The sequence below is a fragment of the Rhinopithecus bieti genome, unplaced genomic scaffold (assembly GCF_001698545.2).
Source record: "Rhinopithecus bieti isolate Rb0 unplaced genomic scaffold, ASM169854v2 scaffold_10088, whole genome shotgun sequence".
NCBI lineage: Eukaryota > Metazoa > Chordata > Mammalia > Primates > Cercopithecidae > Rhinopithecus > Rhinopithecus bieti.
Window position 1 is genome coordinate 509675 of NW_016806409.1, and position 23039 is coordinate 532713.

The following is a 23039-nucleotide window of genomic DNA, read 5'->3' on the forward strand; positions in this document are numbered from 1 at the left end:
CTCAACCAACAGTCATAGTATTAGTGTAGAACACATTATCATATTCTCTTATGGTAATTGAAAACACAATGGCTGATTACTTTGGGTATAGCCCTTGCAGTATCTGCATTTCTAATTAGGACAGCATATCATTTGCTTTATTAGGCAAAATAAAATGATCTCAAATGCAACAAGCAAATTTTAGAACACTGGGAGGAAAGAAAGGGACCTGCTCCTCCAGGATGCAAAACTAGACAAACAGAACATGAGATAAATTGTAATAACACAGGCCAAAGAGAACAGAACGGGGTTAGGCTAGTACAGAAAGTTACCCAGGTGAAAGATCTTGAAAAGCAATGTACAGCTTACATGGGGGGTTATTTGAATTAGAACAAATAGAAAGCATACTTTTATTTCACCATAAAAAGGTGTCATTTTTTTTTTCAGCATGAATAGAGGTTTCCCGTAACTATTAAATAAACCCAAGAGAGGTCTTCCAGCGCTAGCATGTTTACAGCTCACCAGTCTGACCACTTTTATCTGGTCAGCCTGCTGAAAGTAGTATGTGAGGCTTTGCATTCCTTCATGGCCCTGAGAGGAATATCTAGGGGATGAGGAGGGAGAGCTGAGATAAGTCAAAGATTTTATTACTTAAAATCCAGATAACAGAATGGGTCTTTTATTTTCAAAAGCTACTGTATAATTTTCCTTAAAATAAAACAAATACAACCAAAAAAGAACAGTGTTATGACACACTGGTGACAGAACCCAGACATATCTATCTGCAATGAAGACAGAAATAAAATTATTCTCAAGACGTTAGATAATAACAAGACACAAACAAAACAAAATATATACATTAGCCTATGCTTTTACAACAGCATTGGGAAAAGGAATTTGACCCAGTATAAAGTGGACATTGCTTTGTGGAAAGGCATGATGTTCAACAGACAGAGGAATTTTCTTACCTAGTATTTATGAAATGTGTTTTGAATCTTTTTAAATTGGGAGGGGGGAAGGGTAAAAAGACACACACAAAAAAAGATATACAGCTAAAGACACTAGTAGAAAAACTCACTCTTGTGATCTGGGCTCCCAAATTAGAAGGATTTGCTTTCAATACATCAGCTGAAAATGTCACATCACAAAGAAAAAAAAAGTAAAAAATAAAACAAGAGTGGAAGAGAAAAAAAAAATAAAGCAAGCATTACTACACAAGCTCTCTTAGTGAATCTGTAAACTATTATACTGAACAATCAGGGACAAAGCCATCAACTCTAAAAGGGCTGGGGAGAAGGGAAGCACCTGTACAACATATATATGTGTACATACACACAGACTGACACAGTAATCCCACCTAGAAAAATGGAACTACCTGTATTTCTTCCAGAAAAATGGTTCCAGAACTTTGGAAAAGACCATTGTGGTACAAAAGCAGTCCTGTTTCCATTAGCCCTTATTTTGGGGAAGCTCAAGTAATGAATAGCTGGCAAAACTATTATTGCCCATAAGATTTTTTTTTTTTTTTTTGAGACGGAGTCTCACTCTGTTGTCCAGGCTGGAGTGCAGTGGTGCGATCTTGGCTCACTGTAGCCTCCGCCTCCCAGGTTCAAGCGATTCTCATGCCTCAGACTCCCAAGTAGCTGGGATTACAGGCATGCACACCTATGCTTGGCTAATTTTTGTATTTTTAGTAGAGACGAGGTTTCACCATGTTGGCCAGGGTGGTCTTGAACTCCTGGTCTCAAGTGAACTACCTGCCTCGGCCTCCCAAAGTGCTGGGATTAAAGGCATGAGCAACCACACCCAGCCCACAATTAAGATTTTTATAAAACTACTTCAAGATAAAGGATCAACTATTTTAAATAAACATGAATTCTAATTTCCTCCTCCTGAGGGGAATGGGGCAAAGAAAAGGCTTATCAGGCCTATTATATGATTACCTTTGGCCACAAACCTAGCTTTTCTTCCCCAAACACGTAACAGGCTCTCTAACCAAGATTTATATAGAATATAATGTTCTTCTCATATCTGCCGTTTTCTCTTTTTTTTTTGAGGCGGAGTTTTAATGTTGCCCAGGCTGGAGTGCAGTGGTGTGATCTTGGCTCACTGCAACCTCTGCCTCCTGGGTCCAAGCAATTCTCCTGCCTTAGCCTCCCGAATAGCTGGGACTACAGGTGCCTGTCACCACGCTCGGCTGAGTAGAGATGGGGTTTCCCCTTGTTGACCAGGCTGGTCTTCAATTCCTGACCTCAGGTGATCTGCCCGCCTCACCTTCCCAAAATGATGGCATTACAGGCATAAGCCACTGCACCCGGCCTGCCATCTCTCTAGCCACCTGCTAAGACTGGAAAATTTCCCCATGCCATTTCCTCCCCTCTTACAAATATTTCATTACTTTTAGGAAGCATTTTTCAAACTACAAGACACTGTCCAAAAGAACAATCATTTAATCAAAGTATGGAGTCCCCAGGCTGAGTCAAGATTAGGCTTTCCATTCAGCAGCCACTTTGTACAACCTTGAAGTTGAAGGAACAGGACCATGTCCACATCATGCTGAAGACATCCTATCTCAAGTTCCTACCACAGGAACAAGGTTGGAGGCAGAGACGGAAGAAGATGGGATGATGCAATAAAACGAATCTAAACTGCAGGCTCCCTCTGGGCAAACCTATCCTAAGAATACCCTACAAAGCTTAGGAAAGGCTCCTAATATCACATTTACAAACTTTACAGTCAAGTCTGCAGTCTCAAAAGCAGAATTGAGAACCCCAGAATTCTAACCCCAACCTTAAGAAACAGGACTCAGCAAACCCTACAAACTGAGTATGTATACTTGTGGTTTCTCTCAGACGAGGAAAATCTGGCAACTTTTTTTTTTTTTTTTTTTTAAAGAGACAAGGTCTCACTTTGTTGCCCAGGTGGGAGTGCTGGGGCTCTTCACATGTGTGATTCCACTACTGATCAGCATGGGAGTTTTAACCTGCTCTGTTTCTGACCTGAACCGGTTCACTTCTCCTTAGGAAGCTTCGCTGGTCCCCCGCTCCTGGGAGTTCATCACATGATGCCTAACTTAGTGCAGACACCCAATGAGCACAGCGCACTACAGCTCAGAACTCCCGGGCTCAAGTGATTCCCCCAGCCTCAGCCTCCTAAGAAGCCAGGACTATAGATAGGCATGCACCACTACGCCCAGCCAAGACATGAGTTATAATGTTCATATTTTCCTTTACCTAGAAGGAATGCCTAACTCCAAGTGTCTCCTGTCTACTCAAGGTCAAACTAAATTCTTTTTTTTTTTTTTTGAGACGGAGTCTTGCTCTGTCGCCCAGGCTGGAGTGCAGTGGCCGGATCTCAGCTCACTGCAAGCTCCGCCTCCCGGGTTCACGCCATTCTCCTGCCTCAGCCTCAGGAGTAGCTGGGACTACAGGGCCCCGCTACCTCGCCCAGCTAGTTTTTTGTATTTTTAGTAGAGATGGGGTTTTACCGTGTTAGCCAGGATGGTCTCGATCTCCTGACCTCGTGATCCGCCCGCCTTGGCCTCCCAAAGTGCTGGGATTACAGGCTTGAGCCACCGTGCCCGGCCGGTCAAACTAAATTCTTATAGTCTCCACTGATCCTTCAAAAGAGGAGACTGTTCTTTCTGAACTGTCCCTAGTGGTGCTTTGTCATATCGCTCACCTAGCAGCTATTGTATTTTGTTCTTTGTAAATTGTATTTGTATTTTGTAAATTGCCTATTTTATTCCAAAAGGCTACCAATGTCTGGCTCATTTGTCACGGAATACCCATGTGAAATTCTGTGAAGTGTACCTATACTTTTCTCTTAAATTCTAAAGAGGAACACAACTTTAGATAATTTCTTCAGGTGAGAATAGAGCAACATGCCTGCCTATGAGAGAAGAGGCAGAGCTCACAAGACCAAACACTGCAGATATGTCATCAATCTCTTGTCAAAGTCTGAGCAAATTCCATACCATACACAAAAATTCAAGTTAGACTCCAAACTGGGACATTCTAATTTAAATGGATTTGATTATCCATTTAAGCTGACTCAAAAGCTATGAGATGTCCTTATCTCTGAAAATTATACAATATGCTTTCTGAAGAGCTGCTAATAAATTAGCTTATTTTATCGAACTACTAATGGTATTAACAAAAATTTAAGCCACATAACACATTTTAGTTGGGAAATACCTTAATTCAAGAAAAGGAGACTGAACCCCACTGGAAATGAAAAGATATGAAGATCCTGTTTTCCTGAAAAATCAATAGCATCTTTCCAAAATAGTATACATTTGTAGCACAGTACAGAATGGAAGGAACATTTCCCACAGATCCTTAATCACATGGTGGCTGGGATTTCCATTACATTTGGCAGAAGACCAGTAGAAAGGCAAGACCCTAACAAATGATCCAGTACTTGAAGTACCCATCCACATTAACTGTGGCTCTTTGGGTTAAAGACCACTCTAAATGGAAATGACATTCCAGTTCTTAAAATACAACTTAAACAGCATTATACTGGCAGAAATATGTTTTACTGTAGACAAAAAGTATTGCTCTACTATCTCTGAAAAGATTAAGCCAAAGAAATGAGAATCAGCCACCCACTTCTCTTTAAGTGTAGATTTCAAGAGCAGAAACATTCTGCTCTCAGTGTCTATTAAAACAAGGCAACTATGGCAATTGGGCTTTGCAGATAATCCGTAAAATGGCTCTCAAGAAATATGGCTTCTTTCTACAGTGGTTAGAACTTTTAAGATAGTCATCATTCTGTCAATAGTGAAGAGCAACAGCGTTCCTGCTCAATTGTGATTGAGTTGAATAAGACACATATTTCTTCACAGTGTTCTCTAACAACAAAAGATAATACAAGGGTTTAACAAAATCTTTTTTTGTATCTTTTAGTGCTATGCTTCTCTCTTCCATCAAAATAAAATTTGACACTAGGAGTTTATATTTGATGGAGTATACTCTACTAAGAATAATTCTGATTACTATCTTTCTCAAGTATTTAAAATTGATTATCTACATTTAAAGAATAAAACCCATTTTTCTCATGTAAAGGGATTTCAGGCATCAGAAAACAGGCAGAATTTAGGGCAGAATATTTCGTATTGCCACTAAAATCCCATGTTCTACATTTACTCAGCTCTGAAGAGAAAACTTGATTTTGTCTCTTTAGGGTCTAAAGATTATCCATGGCATCTTTCCCTCACCAGACAGCAACTCTGTTCTCCCAACAGGGACTGAGGCTTAGTCTTTCTTTGTAACTAACTATGCAATGTACACATAGTTGTCTATGGCACAAAAGAGATGCTCAGTAAATATTTATCAGACTGGGTTGTGGCTCATGCCTGTACTCTCAACACTTTGGGAGGTTGAGGTAGAAGGATCCTTTGAGGACAGGAGTTCAAGACCAGTCTGGGCAACATAGCCAGACTGTCTCCATAAAAAAAAATTTTTTTTTTTTTGAGATGGAGTTTCACTCTTGTTGCCCAGGCTGGAGTACAATGGTGCAATCTCGGCTCACCGCAACCTCGCCTCCCAGGTTCAAGGGATTCTCCTGCTTTAGCCTTCCGAGTAGCTGGAATTACAAGCATGCGCCACCACGCCCGGCTAATTTTTGCATTTTTAGTAGAGGCAGGGTTTCTCCATGTTGGTCAAGGCTGGTCTCAAACTCCTGACCTCAGGTGATCTGCCCGCCTCAGCCTCCCAAAGTGCTGGGATTACAGGCACGAGCCACCGCGCCCAGGCAAAAAAATTTTTTTAATTAGCTGGGCGCAGTGGTATGTGCTTGTAGTCCCAGCTATATGGGAGGCTGAGGCAGGAGGACTGCTTGAGTTCAAGGTCACAGTGAGCTATGATTGTGCCACTGTACTCTAGCCTAGGTGACAGAGCAAGGACCTTTTTATTTTTTATTTCATTTTTTTTTGAGACAGAGTCTCCCTCTGTTACTCAGGCTGGAGTGCAGTGGCAGAATTTTGGCTCACCACAACCTCTGTCTCCTGAGTTCAAGTGATTCTCGGGCCTCAACCTCCTGAGTAGCTAGGACTACAGGCGCATGCCACCATGCCTGGCTAATTATTTATATTTTTAGTAGAGACAGGGTTTCACCATGTTGGCCAGATTGGTCTTGAACTCCTGACCTCAGGTGATCCACCTGCCTCGGCCTCCCAAAGTGCTGGGATTACAGGCATGAGCCACCGCACCCAGCTGAACTTGTCTTAAAACAAAACAAAACGAAACAAAATGTGTTTATCTCCACCACTATTTCTGGCTAAGTATAATCTGGCCTTCTTCAAATCTCAACCACTCCTTTTCCTCTTATGTCAATGATCCTGCATACCAAAATCACAGCCTCTTCTCCCCACTGTTTTATTTCCCCCTCCCTCTACAAAAAACCATTAATGTCTGTCTCCTCCCCTTCCTAACTGAAGTAATCATGCTGTAGTTGTTGCTTGCCCAGGTCACCCTAATTCATGTCTCAGTGTTTAATGTTTATGGATGAGATCACCCAAGAAGATATCACCAGGTGGTGGGTGAGAAAAAAGACCAGGAGAGAATATAGAATGTTTCAGTATTAAACTACCCAGCAAAGGAAGATTATAGATGAATGGTTAGGAAAAGCCACGTTACTGAACATTAGATGTAAATTATTTCTTTTACCATATGCCTATTAGTAAGTGATGAAAATTAATTTTATTCAGTAAGAAAAAGGCAAGTATTTGGTAACAGAGAAAATTAGATACTAATGCCAATTACAGAGAGTGAAAATTGAGAGAAAATAAATAAATACAAATTATTTTTATTCTTATTTTTGAGACAGTCTCTCCCTCTGTCACCCAGCCTGGAGTGCAGTGGCATGATCTCAGTTCACTGCAACCTCTGCCTCCCACATTCAAGTGATTCTCGTGTTTCAGCCTCTCAAGTAGCTGGGATTACAGGTGCCACCACCATGCCCGGCTAAATTTTTGTGTTGGGATTACAGGCGTGAGCCAATGTGCCCGGCCCAAATTCTTTTTTTTTCTTGAGACAGCCTCACTTTGTTGCCCAGGCTGGAGTGCAGTGGCGTGATCTTGGCTCACTGCAACCTCTGCCTCCTGGGTTCAAGTGATTCTCCTGCTTCAGCCTCCTGAAAAGCTGGGACCACAGGCGCCTGCCACAACACCGGGCTAACTTTTTTCTTTGGAGATAGAGTCTCGCTCTTTTGCCTGGAGTGCAGTGGTATGATCTCAGCTCACCGTAGCCTCCGCCTCCTGGGTTCCAGCAATTATCCTGCCTCGGCCTCCTGGGTAGCTGGGATTACAGGCACGTGCCACCACGCCTGGCTAATTTTTGGTAGAGATGGGGTTTTGTCACGTTGGCCAGGCTAGTCTCAAATTCCTGACTTCAAGTGATCCGCCTGCCTTGGCTTCCCAAAGTGCTGGGATTATAGGTGTAATCCCACTGTAATCCCAGGAGCCACTGCGCCTGGCCAGGCCAAACAGCTGGATATCAAATTAATTTGTCATAAAATTACCATGTTTTGCTATTTTCAGGAATTCAGCAAAATGCCTTAGAAGTATGGTATATATTCTTTAACAGCACCAAGTAGGCCTGCTTTAAGACATTTAGGTATATATATAGAACATATACATATACACATACATATGTATATGTAGTATATATTTTCATCACCACCACCACCATGAAAACTTAAGCTGGTTAATGAGGTTTTAAAAATGATTTAGAGATATAATTCATATACCCTAAAATTTACCCCACTCCCCTTTTTTGGAGACAGGGTTTTGCTTTGTCACAGAACTAGAGAGCAGTGGCACAATCAGAGCTCACTGCAGCCTCGACCTCCCAGGCTCAAGTGATCCTTCCCACCTCAGCCTCTCAAATTGCTGGGACTACAGATGCACTCCATCATGCCCGGCTAATTTATTTTTATGTTTTGTAGAGACAGGATCTCCATATGTTGCCCAGGATAGTCTCAAACTCCTGGGATCAAGGGATCCTCCTGCCTTGACCTCCCAAAGTGTTGAGATTACAGGCGTGAGCCACTGCTCCTGGCCCCAATTCACACATCTAAAGTGTCAAATTTAGTGGGTTTTAGTTCATTCTTAGAATTGTGCAGCTATCACCACTATCTAATTTTAGAACATTTTCATTACTCCCAAAAGAAACCTCATACCCATAAGCAGTTACTCACCATTTCCTCTCTGCCTAGCCCCAGGAATCTACTAATCTGCTTTCTGTCTCTATACATTTGTTTATTCTAGACTTTTCATATAAATAATACAATATGGGGTCTTTTGTGACCAGCTTCTTTCACTTAGCATACTATTTTCAAGATTCATGCATGTTGTATATACCAATAAGTCTTTCCTTTTTATTGCTGAATAATATTCCACTGTCCAGATGTATCACATTTTATCCATTTACCAGCTGATGGACATTTGGGTTATTTCCCTTTTTGGCTATTATGAATAATGCTGCTATAAACATTTTTATGCAAGTTGTTGTGTGGACATATGTTTACACTTCCCTTGGGTATACACTAGTAATATGGTAACTTGTATTGAATGTTTTGAGGAAGTGTCAAAAACTTTTCCACTATCTTTTCACTATCTCATTAGCAATGTAGGAGGCCTCCAATTTCTTGATCTCTTCTCCAACACTTTGATAGTGTATCATTTTTATTTTAGCCATCCTAGTGGGTATGAAATGGTATACATAAATTTTGTGGTTTTGTAGATAATGAGTTTTAAGTATACAGGTGGTTGAGTATCCTGTATTTGAAATACTTAAAACTGAAAGTGTTTTAGATCTTGGGCTTTTTTAGATTTTAGAATATTTCATTGTATATTTACTGCTTAAGCATCCCAAATCTGAAAACCCAAAAAGTTCCAATAAGCATTTCCTTTGAGTGTCATGTTGGCATTCAAAAACTTTTGGATTTTGGAGCATTTTGGATTTTAATTTTTTGAATTTGGGATGCTCAATCTATATTTACATACCACTCCAAGAACATATCTGGGGACAAAGATTTGCCCCATAGGTAAAATCTGAAGGCGGATAAGTCACAAGAGTTGCTTGGGTTCAAAGCAAACGGCACAGCAACAACCCAGTTCAGAGCTCTCTTTACAGTACTGTCACTAAAGAACTTATTACTTAGGTTGGTTTAACTTTTCAGACTACAATAGAACAAAGAGTCTAATCCCAGAATCTCTACCACAGTGCATCACTGTGATAAATTAAGTGTAAGGGGCAGAAAGGCTGAAACTGTAGAACAAAAGTAAGGCAGAATCATTTTTAGTCAACTGGGATTGAGTGCCAAGATGAAGAACAGTTAGAAATACATAACAAGAGAACGCCTGGTTTACCTGGCAACATTAGGGTCCTGAAGCATTTGTTTGAGGGTTACCCCTAATCACAAAAGCAGACAGCTCCTCTAAGCAGAAGGGGACTTTTTCAACAGTTTTTGTTTTTGTTGTTTTTGAGACAGAGTCTTACTCTGTCGCCTAGGCTGGAGTGTAGTGGCACTATATTGGCTCACTGCAACCTCTGCCTGCTGGGTTCAAGCAATTCTCCTGCCTCAGCCTCCAAGTGGCTGGATTACAGGCGTGTGCCACCACTCCCGGCTAATTTTTTAAAATATTTTTAGTAGAGATGGGGTTTCACCATGTTGGCCAGGCTGGTCTCGAACTCCTCACCTCACGTGAACCACCCACCTCGGCCTCCCAAAGTGCTGGGAATACAGGAGTGAGCCACCACGCCTGGCCTTCAGCAGATTTTTTCAAGGTTACCTATGTTGAGATTGCTGGGTGTAAGTTTACTCCCAACATAAGCAGAGGGGGGTGAGTACATAAGACTTAACAGATGAAAAGGCACGAAACATGCTCAAGTTTTGGAAGACTGGCCAAATGATGTCAATTTTCTTATTATGCAAAACAGACCCCAAGAAAATGGTATGAATAGTGGTATAAAGTACCACTGAACCCAACATTTTCACTCTCTGCTATAGGTTATTACAATAAAACTACAACATGTTCAAGTGCTGAGATGCACTCCTTTCTTCAAACCTGTTGTTGTTCTTTTTTTTTTTTTGAAGACCAGAGTCCGGCTTGTTGGGCCCCAGCGCTGGAGTGCAGTGGCCGGATCCTCAGCTCACTGCAAGCTCCGCCTCCTGGGTTTACACCATTCTCCTGCCTCAGCCTCCCGAGTAACTGGGACTGCAGGCGCCCGCCACCACGTCTGGCTAGTTTTTTGTATTTTTTAGTAGAGACGGGGTTTCACCGTGTTAGCCAGGATGGTCTCGATCTCCTGACCTCGTGATCCGCCCGTCTCGGCCTCCCAAAGTGCTGGGATTACAGGCGTGAGCCACCGCGCCCGGCCCTTGTGTTGTTTCTTAAAGCACAATCTCTTAAGAGAACTGTGCTGTTTAAGTAATATATGTTACCGGGTAATGAAACAGTCAACTAAGAGTAAATAATCCTATCAAAAAGCAGTTGCAAACAGTTTAGACAAAGGTAACTAAATCATGTATTAACAGATTATATTCTGTACAAATCAGAATACAGTCACTGGTGGCTGCTAGAGGCTTCATCTGTTTTAGTTCTGCTATTTAAAGCTCAGGGAACTACTGCTTTTGTTCACAACTGAAACAGACCTTGGAATTAAATAAGACTTCAGTCCTTTTAGAAAATGTAAAAAGTATAGGAGTTTTCATACTAAAGGTATTTTAGCAGAAGAGGGAGGCTAAAAGCATCTTCCTCTGACTGAGAAATTGAATCCTAGAGTTAAAGGAATTTTTTTTTTTTTTTTTTGAGACAGGGCCTTGCTCAATATATTACCCAGGCTTCAGTGCAGTGGCACGATCTTGGCTCATGGCAATGTCCACCTCCTGGGCTCAATCAAACGATCCTCCTGAGGAAAACTCTAAATTTCTGTTCCTTGGTAATGTACGTTATTGTGTAACGAAACCACCATCAAGTAAGGGTAAGTAATCTTGTCAAAAAGCAGATGCAAACAGTTTAGATAAGGTCAATCCTGTCAAAAAGCAGTTGCAAACAGTTTAGACAAAGTTAACTAAATCATGTATTAATAGATTCAGCCCTTCCAGTAGCTGGGACCACAGGCAACTGCAACCACATCCAGCTAATTTTTGAGGGGATTTTTTTGTAGAGACCAGGTTTTGCCATGTTGCCCAGGCTAGTCTCGAACTTCTGGGCTCAAGTGATCTGCCCGTCTCAGTCTCCTGAAGTGCTGGGATTACAGGTATGAGCCATTGTGCGTGCCCTAAATAATTTCTGAAGATGCTTTACAGTACCAGATTTTGATAATCTGGATCAGACAACCAGAGATTGAAATCGCAAGGAAGTTGGTCCCAAGATTATTAGCAAGGAGGCAGCTTTTCAATGTGCCAGTTCCCCAGTATCAGTCAGAAGCCATGGGAACCTGTGTGGGAAGGAAGGAAAAGCATAGGCCTGAGTCACAAATTCAAATGTTTACAGGAGTTTGGCAGGTAACACAATGAGTCACACAGATTGGTGTAAGAGAAAAGATGAAGTGGAGATCACAGCTAGTTGGAGAATGAGCAAAGAGATGGCCGCTGTTCAGCTTCAGTCAACTGTTATGTTGAAATGTAGGCCCAATGTTGTCTGATAATTTTAATTTTTCAAGATAAGCCAAAGCCTAAATTATGTAAAATCTAATTTTTAAAATTTGGGAATCAACTGAAATTAAAAAGGGAAAAACTAATAACGTGAAGGCCAGATAAAATATATCTGTGAGATAATTTGTGACCTCTAGCTTATGTACTAGAAGGACCTTTAGTAGCACAAACAGGAGGCTAAGATTGGAAGAAAAATCCTGAGTAGGCAACAAGATACAAAGGAAGCAGCCAAAAAGAGAGAAAGAGAGAAAAGAAAAGAAAAGAGGAAGGAAGGAAGGGAGGAAGGGAGGGAGGACTGACTATAAAGGTGGTGCTGCTATTAATTTACTTTTGGGAAACAATATTCTTTGGAGTTTGAATTTTAGGCCCCTTGAAATGCTAAAGAAAATGATTCCACTGTCATATTCATTAGCAGACAAATTTTTAAAAAAGGTATGCAAAATAATTAAGGAGGCAAGGAGGTAGGGATAGAAAAATCTGTAGTTTCAAATTTGTCTGTAACTTATACTAAGCCAACAAAGGCAGGTGATGATCAGTGCTAATGTCTTTTTTTTTTTTGAGACGGAGTCTCGCTCTGTCACTCAGGCTGGAGTGCAGTGGCATGATCTCGGCTCACTGCAACCTCCACCTCCCGGATTCAAGCAATTCTCCTGTCTCAGCCTCCCTCCCCAGTAGCTAGGACTACAGGTGCGTGCTGCCATGCCCAGCTAATTTTTGTATTTTTGGTAGAGATGGGGTTTCACCATGTTAGCCAGGATGCTCTCTATCTCCTGACCTTGTGATCCGCCAACCTCGGCCTCCCAAAGTGCTGGGATTACAGGCGTGAGTCATGGCACCTGGCTAATCAGTGCTAATGTCTATTGAGCATTCAGGTGTATCAGAATTAACTCATATAAAAAGAAATCATACATTGGGTTTCTTCAGAAATGGAAAGGCCTACTCTGAGAGATTTCAAAATGTAGAGATTTCAAAATGTATTAACATCGATCACTTGAAAACTAGGGTTAAACTACTGAAAAAAGCCAAAATACCTAATCAGCTTCTGTATCTCTGAAGATTAAGTTGGGTCTTAATATTTTTGTGTTAATGACTCTTTATAAAATCTTGGAAAATCTGAGAAAAACTAGTGGAGAAAGAGGCACATAATACTCCAGCATCCTGTCAGGAAACAAACAACCCAAACTTTGAATGAAGGTGACCATATAGCTCCTTTTGGAGAGATTATCTGTGCTTATTAAAGGGAAGGATATGTTTAGGATCCTGCCTCTACTATAGTTTACTACTAACATAATATATTATTTCTCTGAAAATATTAATGGTGAAAATCTGATAGAAGATGTAAACTAGGGGTTGCTAATACAGGGTTGAAAGTACTTACCTATTATCTCAGATTCATAATAATCCTGTGTGCCTTCCTGGAAGACAAGACAGGGTGTCTTTATGATTTTAGAGCATGAATTTGGAAAAATGGTAGGTCCATTTGTATGTTAAGTTCATGTCCATCAAAGAGGAATGAAAAATATGTCCTTCCTCCTGTTAGGGGTTATTTGGCTGTGTTGTACCAAGGTCAATTAAAGATTCCTTAGAAATTCTTTTTTTTTTAATTCTCTGAGACAGGGTCTTGCTCTATCACCCAGGCTAGGGTATAGTGGCATGATCACAGCTCACTGCAGCCTCAAACTCCTGGGCTCAAGCGACCCTCCTGCCTCAGCCTCACAAGTAGCTGGGACTTACACTACATGTGCGTTGTCACCACATCCGGGTATTTAATTTTTTTTTTTTTTTTTTTTAAGAGAGACAGAGTCTTACTCTGTCACCTAGGCTGGTGTGCAGTGACACAATCATAGCTCACTGCAGCCTTGAACTCCTGGCCTCAAGAGATCTTCTTGCCTCAGCCTCAACTGGGATTACAGGCATCAGCCGCTGCACCCAGTGGGTTTCTCAGACATTCCAAGTTCAGGGAAGAGACGAACTATGAAAAATTTAGTGCTGTGCTTCTTTTGTTTATGTATTTACAGCATTCTGTTTTGAGATCCTACTGTTTGTATTACAACAGCAGTATGAAGAAAGGTGAAAAAGCCTACCTTTCAAGCAAATGAAGAACATTTCACCAAAACAGAAAACAAAAACCAAACTTGTACTACATGGGTTTTTTAAATACATAAGATGAGCTTTTGATTAAGATGAAGAAATAAACTCACATGCATTCATTCATCATACCAGCTAAAGATTTTTCCTAGACCAGGGTTCATAGATATATATTCTGTATTAGTGAATAGGCAGTCCATGAGTTCTCCATGGGTAACCCTTAATTTTGTATTTTTATTTTGATGATACTATAAAAAAGAGTAATAAGTGAATATTCTGGATCATCTAGGTGAGCACTTTATAAATGTTTACAATATAACTGGGGACGTAAAATGACAATAATTTATTTGTACTAAGGTTAAATGATACCACAATATCATATATATACACAAAAGTTTTTAATTAATTCTGATGGAACAGGGTTTTCAACCACAGCACTATTAACTGCCATTTTGCCTCTTTGTTTCAAGGGTCTTTCCTGTGCATTGTAAGATGTTACCAGCATCGCTGGCCTCTACCTACTAGATGCCAGTAGTATCACACCCTTATTGGGACAACCAAAAATGTACAGAGACTTTGCCAAGTGCCTCCAGAGTGACAAAATCTCCCTAGTTTGAGAGCGAATGCAATAGAGAAAAGTGGTGGGAGAGCTGAGGTAACACAAGGTGTGCAGGAGAATAAACATGTCAAATTCAAATGAACCAAAGATGTAACAATTTCTACTACATTCAGGTTGAGGACAGTGTCACTAAAACATCATCATATATCACATTAATGTTGTCAATAAGAATTTTATTACATTGTAAATCTGTTTTGCTTTAGTTTTTTTCCCTCAAAAGGCAAGTCTATACGTTATTCAAATTTGAATTATACTTTTTCCTGGTTTACTTTTTTCTTTATTTTTGAGATGGAGTCTTGCTCTGTCACTTAGACTGGAGTGCAGTGGCGCCATCTCGGCTCACTACAGCCTCCGCCTCCCGGACTCAAGCAATTCTCCTGCCTCGAGTAGCTGGGACTACAGGCACATGCCACCACACCTGGCTAATTTTTTTGTATTTTTAGTAGAGATGGGGTTTCACCAAGTTGGACAGGCTGGTCTTGAACTCCTGACCTCAACTGATCTGGCCTCCTTGGACTTCCAAAGTGCTGGCATTATAGTGCACGAGCCACCACTCCTGGCCTATTTTTTTCTAGTTAAAACTTTCTTTTCGTTACAAAATTAGCCAGGCGTGGTGGCGCATGCCTGTAATTCCAGCTACTTGGGGACTGAGGCAGGAGAATCACCTGAACCTGGGAGGCAGAGGTTGCAGTGAGCCGAGATCGCGCCATTGCACTTCAGCCTGGGCAACAAGAGTGAAACTCCATCTCAAGAAAAACGAACAAAAAAAACCTTTTTTTTTTCTTTTTTTGAGACGGAGTCTCGCTCTGCCACCCAGGCTGGAGTACAGTGGCATGATCTCGGCTCACTGTAACCCCTGCCTCCTGGGTTCAAGTGATTCTCTTGCCTCAGTCTCCTGAGTAGCTGGGATTACAGGTGCCTGCCAAGATGCCCTGCTAAGTTTTTTGTATTTTCAGTGGAGACAGGGTTTCGCCATGTTGGCCAGGCTCGTCTCGAACTCCTGACCTCAGGTGAACTCTACCTCAGCTTCCCAAAGTGTTGGGATTACAGGTGCGAGCCACCGCACCTGGACTTTTTTCTAGTTAAAACTTGACTCTGAAGTCATCAACTAGTGTGTATCCTTTCTTGCTTTTTTTTTTTTTTTTTTTTGAGACAGGGTCCTGCTCTGTCACCCAGGCTGGAGTGCAGTGGCATGATCTTGCTTCACCGCAAAATCCGCCTCCCAGGTTCAGGCAATTCTCGTGCCTCGAACCCCAAAGTAGCTGGGATTACAGGTGTGTACCACCATGTCCAGCTAATTTTTGTAGACAGGGTTTTGCTATGTTGGTCGGGCTAGTCTAGAACTGGCCTCATGTGATTCTGTCCACCCCGGCCTCCCAAAGTGCTGGGATTACAGGCGTGAGCCACTGCACCTGGCCTAACCTTTCTAAATGTCCTTTTTCTGCCTAAAGTATCTTTTCTGTTAATACATCAGATATTTCTTGATTGAAAAAATTCTCAAGAGCACCAAAACTTGGGTATATACTTAGATACTAAATGTCTTAATTAAATAAAAATAACCTGAAAGAGTTTTTTATTTATTTTGTTTTTTTGAGACAAGGTCTTGCTCTGTTGCCCAGTGTGAAGTGCAGTGGCATGATCATGGCTCACTGTAACCTCAAACTCTTGGGCTCAAGCCATTCTAACACCTCAGCCTCCGGAGTAGCTGGGATCACAGACATGTGCCACCACACCCAGCTAATTACATTTTTTGTAATTAGCTTAGATTGGGGGGCAGGTCTTGTACATTACTCAGGGTGGTCCCGAACTCCTGGGGTCAAGTGATCCTCCTGCCCTGGCTTTGCAAAGTGCTGCGATTACAGGTGAACAGCCGTGCCTGGCCTGAAATTTTTAAATTATAAATAGATTGAAAAACTGGAAAAGGTCCTGGAGAGAAGTATTCACTGCTGTACTTTTCTTTCCTGAAAAACAAGTCTTTGAAAGAGTAAAACAGTAACTGCCAATACAGCTTGTCTATATATATATATATATGCTCTGTAAATTTCTCTTCTTCGAATCAAGCAAAGCTGACAATATATTAAGAGAACATTCACGGCCAGGAGTGGTGGCTCACACCTGTAATCCCACTGCATTCCAGCGTGGGCGAAAGAGCAAAACTCTGTCTCAAAAAAAAAAAAAAAAAAAAAAAAAAAATGTCCAAAGGTGTGTAGTGAGTTGAAAAGCCATCTTGAATATAAGTCCATTAGTGGAAGAATCTTAAATTGGTTAGGTATGGCTAAATGTGGGAGACTGTTCCAAAAAAAATATAATACCACAACCAGCTTACAATTTCTCCCCGTTCTAGGAAGAATAAGACTTGGTCAAAGATTGCCTTTTACCTGTGCACTGAAATCTTATGGGTGGCTGGAAGATGAAGGTTAAAAAAAATCTTAGTTCAACAAGTCCAGCTTAAGAGATATCATTCCAATGTTCATATATTTACAAGTTTAACAAATACAACTATTGCACCCCCCAAAGACCTAGTAGTTATGTTAAAGTCACCCAAGATCAAACGGCTTGAAATTCTTTAATAAGCCAGAACTGTCCTATAGGTGTAACAATTTATTTTTCCCTTCTAAACTCTCCCAGGGTTTTGCCTTCTTCTGTACACCAGTAACTAGTTAAGTACAATTTTCTCTTCTAAAATGATGAGGTGGCAGCCGGGGGGCGAAGACTGCAAAGAAAGTGTAATTCATTTATCAGCTCTTCAACATGCATCATCAGAGTTTTTGTTAAAGTTAAGAGAGCATCTAATTTTATTTTCCTTCTCAAAATTTATCTAACTTCCAAGGTATACTGAATTAACAAAATGACTTAATAATAGAAAATAGTAGCCAATAAACAGGGAAATTGAAAATAACACATTCTGCTGAATAACTCTTCAAAGTTTAACATGTTAGGAAAAGAGAAGAAATGGAAACAAAGCTCCCAGTGACCCTCAGCTGAATTACAAAATTAAATAAAAACTTATAAATTAATAAAAGGCAAAAACATTATATATAAGATTTACAAAACACAATTCGTCAAATAGTGTATATGTGGGAGTGGTGGGCTGGAGGGGGTGTCTATGCCAGGATTTCTGCCACTGAAAAAATAAAGTGTGGTGGATGACTGCACATAAAGATTGGCAGACACAAGAAATTACAGACACCAAGTTTTTGGGGGTATACTCATAAAACTCAATTGTTGTAACAACAGATAGGTACCTTCTTCTGTTTGCAAGTAACTACAACTCACCTGCTTGTGTGCATGATCATAGGAGTTGATATGGTTATCGAATTCCTGATGTTTCTGATATTGCTTATCACAGAGTTCACAGTAAAAGTTGGCTCTGAGGTCTTCCAAGGCTTTGGCAATTGCCTTCTCTTTGTCAACATAATCCTGCAAGAACCACGAAATACAAAGAAACAAAAAATGAACTTGGTAAAACTTTAAGTGAATGTTATAAAGAAAACAGTCATCTGAGAAGACAAAAAAGGGCTTTTCATAATATTTAGTGGTACCAGTAAAAGCTGGATGAAACACAAGTGGTACTTTGGTGGGTAATTCGTGTGTCATCGTACTAACAATTGTCTTCAAATAAACAAATGTTTAAAAGGACTAAGGATGCTCAACTGATTAAGTGTAATGCAAATATTCCAAAACTCCCAAAAAGTCTGAAATCTGAAATACCTTTGGTCTCAAGCATTTTGGATAAGGGATACAAAACCTGTATTAATATTCTAGTTTTTAGACACTAAGGCAAAAAGCAGTACCTGAGTCTGTAGCCAATGATGGAGTTAAATATTCTATGGTCATTCTACATATAAGCTGCACTGCTTGGAAAGCCAACCCACAGATATGTGTTATCTGCTAGTCTTAGCGAGATTTAAAACTGTAGGACTCTTACAAGTGAGAGGCGTTTGGAGAAAAACAACAACAACAAAAAACTGTGTGACTGACTAAAAGGCAATCCAATTTGCCTCAGCAGTTTCACTTAAAAACTAGATATCAAAAGACATCTCAAAAAGAAAAAAATTAAAAGATACCTCAAAGCAAGTTGAGTATATTCATTTGCTAATGTCGCACAGAAGGATGAGAAAGGGAGAGGAATGCTAAGTGACTACTTGCTTGACTTTTAGAGCAGGGTAGGTGCATTACTTTCAGAATGAGCAACTCCTTCTAGCAGATTGACCTAAAAAAGATAAGTCTTATCTCAAAGACTGTATCTACAGTTTCAAAGCAGCTCTATCATCTCCCACAAGAGCTACTTAATCAGTAAGCAAAAAAGGTTGTATTTTCTGGAGTGGCAGTATTGAACTAATTTGGATAGACTTATTAAAACTGAAAAGTGAGTATGTCTAGCACATTGGTATTTTTGCTCTATCTAATCCTTCACATTAATTTTCTTTGAGAGTTCCGGACAGTTTCATGTTGTCTGGCTGTTAAACAACTTGTGGCTTTTTTGCCCAGGCTAGAGTGCAGTGCAGTTCATAGCTCACTGCGGTTTCCACCTACTGGACCCAAGCAATCTTCCCACCTCAGCCTCCCAAGTATCTGGACGTTTACCAGCAAACCTAGCTAACTTTTGTATTTTTTGTAGAGATGAGGTCTCACTATGCTGTCAAAGCTGGTCACGAACTCCTGGGCTCAAGTGATCCTCCCACCTTGGCTTCCCAAAGTGCTGACATTACAGGTGTCAGCCACCACATGTGGCTGCAAATTTAAGCAACAAAACTACAGTTCCTGGTATGAATGTAGCAGTATAGGTAAACAGCTTTGATTTTCTTCTTGGGTATTATAAAAACAAAATTATGAATTAAAAAAACCCGACCAACAGCATTCAGAAGAACTGGGCAACAGGTATGATCTGGAGAATGAAAAACATGCAGAAGGAAAGTTAAGCTCTTTATAGAATCCGAATGAGGGAAATGTAGTAGAAGCCACACAAGGCAAAGTTAAGCAATATCAAAAAAGCCAAAGGTGGCAATTTCAGAAAATAGTAAAACACGTATCCTGTACATAAAAGGATCCTCTGAAGTGAATATACCTACATCTCTTGCACTCATCAAGAATTTCTGAGATCTGCGAAGGACAAAGGGATGAACTTGGGTTAGCGGGGATGGGGAAACACGCAGTACAAAGAATGCACATAGAGAAAAGCAAAAAATTCTGCCCAATTGTGGCAGATCTAAGAAAAGGCTGAGGCCGGGTGTGGTGACTCATGCCTGTAGTCCCAGCACTTTGGGAGGCCGAGGCAGGTAGATGGCTAGAGCTAAGGAGTTCAAGACCAGCCTGAGCAACATAGTGAAACCCCGGCTCTATCAAAAATACAAAACATTAGCCGAGCATGGTGTCATTTGCCTTCGGTCCCAGCTACTTGAAAGGCTGAGGTGGGAGGATCACTTGAGACTGGGAGGTGGAGGTTGCAGTGAGCCAAGATTGCGCCACTTCACTCCAACCTAGGTGACAGAGTGAGAACTTGTCTCAAAAAAAGAAAAAAAAAGGCTATCAACACATGCTCACTAAAGGAAGATCCACTCAACTACACAGGACAAGAAAGGGCACACAGTGTGACAATGAAAATGGTCCCAGAACAGTCAGTGACAATCAATAGTGTAGTAAAGTTATTGAATCTTAAAGACAGACTCCTTTCAGCAGCTATGCAAAAACAATCAAGGAGGGGAAGATCAGGCCAGCCTTTGATCTCTTCAACAACAACAACACACACACACACACACACACACACTCTCTCTCTCTCTCTCTCTCTAATTCCAGAAGACAGTGGTGCAATAAATACTATATCTAAGGAAATAATTAACTTAGGATTTTATATGTATCTTTCAAATATAGGGGATATACACATGTATATATGGAGTTATATGTATGTGTACATATATACACACATATACATAAGTTGATAATTATAAGTTGTAATTGCCTAAATTAATATTACTATTCTTATTTTTTTGAGACAGCGTCTTGCTCTATTGGCCAGACTGGAGTGCAATTAGAGTTCACAGGAGCTTTGATCTCCTGGGCTCAATTAATCCTCCCACCTTGGCCTTCTGAGTTGCTAGGACCATAGAGGCATGCCACCGTGCCTGGCTAATATTTGTATTTTTTCGTAGAGACAGGGTTTCATCATGGTGCCCAGGCTGGATGTAAATTATTTTTATAGGCTTATGTTTATATAAAATACATATGTATATAAATAATTCAAGAAATACTGTTTGCACAACTATGTTTAAATAAGTTAATAAGGTACAAACTTCAGAAATCATAGAAAAAACTCAGCAAAAGAACTGGCAGACTGGTTCAAAACCATTTACTCCTATAACTAAGATTAAAAGAAACAGGGCTACTAAAGTATATATATATATAACTATAGCATATGCATATAACTATGTATGTTATATGCTGTCAGAAAATAGAAATGATACGAATAATAAAAAACTGGGTGGGCAAGCAGAAGTAAATAGGAATTTGAGTTTGCTTATTGCTGCAAACTCAATAGAAGTTAAAAGAACTTTACAAAACATGAAAATTATCAAGTAATAGAAGTATTGTACATAATATATTATATTAAATGGTATGAAGTCACATACTAAGAATGGCTATTTTACTTATTAATATTATATGATAGAGTTTTTAAAATGGAAGAGGAAAGAAGAGAAAACAAGTTAGATTTTTATTGCTTACAGTATGAAAATAACGGACACTTAAACACGGATAATTTTATTAAGTTATAAAGGTAACTAGAACAACACAAATATAATCCATCCTATATCCATCCATCCATCCATCCACCCACTCATCCATCCATCCATCCATCCATCCATCCATCCATCCATCCATCCATTTACTTCCCACTTTGAGACCACAAAATAACTTAAAAAATAAAATAGGCCAGGCGTGGTAGCTCATGTCTGTAATTCCAGCACCTTGGGAGGACAAGGCAGGCAGATCGACTGAGCTCAAGAGTTTGAAACCAGCCTGGGCAACATGGCGAAACCCCATCTTTACCAAAAATACAAAAAATTAGCTAGGCGTGGTGGTGTACGCCTGTAGTCCCAGTTACTTGGAAGGCTGAGGAAGTCCTTCAAAAAGTACTCGTAGGCCGGGCACGGTGGCTCACTCCTGTAATCCCAGCACTTTGGGAGGCCGAGGCGGGTGGATCACCTGTGGTCAGGAGTTTGAGACCAGCCTGACCAATGTGATTAAACCCCGTCTCTACTAAAAATACAAAAATCAGCCAGGCATGGTGGTGGGCACCAGTAATCCCAGCTACTCAGGAGGTTGAGGCACAAGAATCAGTTGAATCTGGGTGGTGGAGGTTGCAATGAGCCGAGTACGCGCCATTGCACTCTGGCCTGGGTGACACAGCGAGACTCCATCTCAATTGAAAAAAAAAAAAGCACTTGTACTTGTAGAGGCCAGGCATAGTGGCTCACATCTGTAATCCCAGCACTTTGGGAGGTTGACGTGGGTGGACAGCTTCAGCCTAGGAGTTCAAAACCAGCCTGGGCAACATGATGAAACTCTGTCTTTTTTTTTTTTTTTTTTTTGAAACTCTGTCTTTAAAAAATATATAAAAATTAGCTGGGTGTGGTGGCATACACCTGTAGCCCCAGCTGCTCGGGAGGCTCAGGTGGGAGGATCGCTTGAGTCCAGGAGGTCAAGGCTGAAGTAAGCTGTGATCACTGCCACTGCATTCCTAGGTGACAGAGTGAGATCCTGTCTCAAATAAACAGTACTCACAGAATATTTATACAGACAAAAAGTCCATTATAGGCTACAGAAGAAACCATAATAAAAAAGTCAGAAATGAAGAAGTAATATGCACAACATATATGAACACAGTATAATACAGCTAAGAATTAACAAAAAAAATTTAAATGATCCTTCCATGAATCTGAAACTGCAGAATTTTAAGAGAAAAAAGGATAACAACAACATTATATAGAGGGTAAAGTATATTGCTTTAAGAAGTTAAGCTGATGTGTATTCCCTGAACACAGGTTTAACCCCTTACAGCAATGGAAACAAAAAAATAAATAAAAGTCACACTCTGGAGAAACTCTTGTATATATATACATATACAAGAAAACATTATTCCACTTATATAAAGTTAAAAAACGTGTAAAACTAGGCCAGGCGGTGGTTCATGCCAGTAATCCCAGCACTCTGGGAGGGCAAGGCAGGTGGATCACCTGAGGTCAGGAGTTTGAGACCAGCCTGGCCAACATGGTGAAACCCCGTCTCTACTAAAAATATAGGAAGAAACAAAAACAAAAACAAATAAACAAAAAAAAACAACCAGCTGGGCATGGTGTCACGTGTCTGTAATCCCAGCTACTTGGGAGGCTGAGGCACAAGAATTGCTTGAACTCAGGAGGTGAAGGCTGCAGTGAGCTGAGATCGTGCCAGTGCACCCCAGCCTGAGCGACAGAGTAAGACTCTGTCTAAAAAAAAAAAAAAATTAGCTGGACGTGGTGGCGCATGCCTGTAATCCCAGCTACTTGGGTAGCTGAGGCATGAGAATTGCTTGAATCTGGGAGGCAGAGGTTTCAGTGAGCCGTTGTGCCACTGCACTTCAGCCTGGGCGACAGAGCAAGACTGTCTCAAAACCAACCAAATAACCAACCCACCCACTTACCCACCCACC

At 40.6% G+C, this 23039-nt stretch overlaps 1 protein-coding gene across 5 annotated transcripts in view; it reads right to left on the reverse strand.

Annotated features, from left to right (window-relative positions):
* The window catches only part of GPATCH8 (G-patch domain containing 8), a 115534-nt gene that overhangs the window by 10696 nt on the left and 81799 nt on the right, over nt 1–23039 (reverse strand). For all 5 annotated transcript variants that reach the window (XM_017876071.1, XM_017876070.1, XM_017876074.1 and 2 more), the window contains one exon: nt 17630–17773. In XM_017876071.1, the coding sequence (XP_017731560.1) occupies nt 17630–17773 (144 nt within the window). The remainder of the gene's footprint in view (nt 1–17629; nt 17774–23039) is intronic.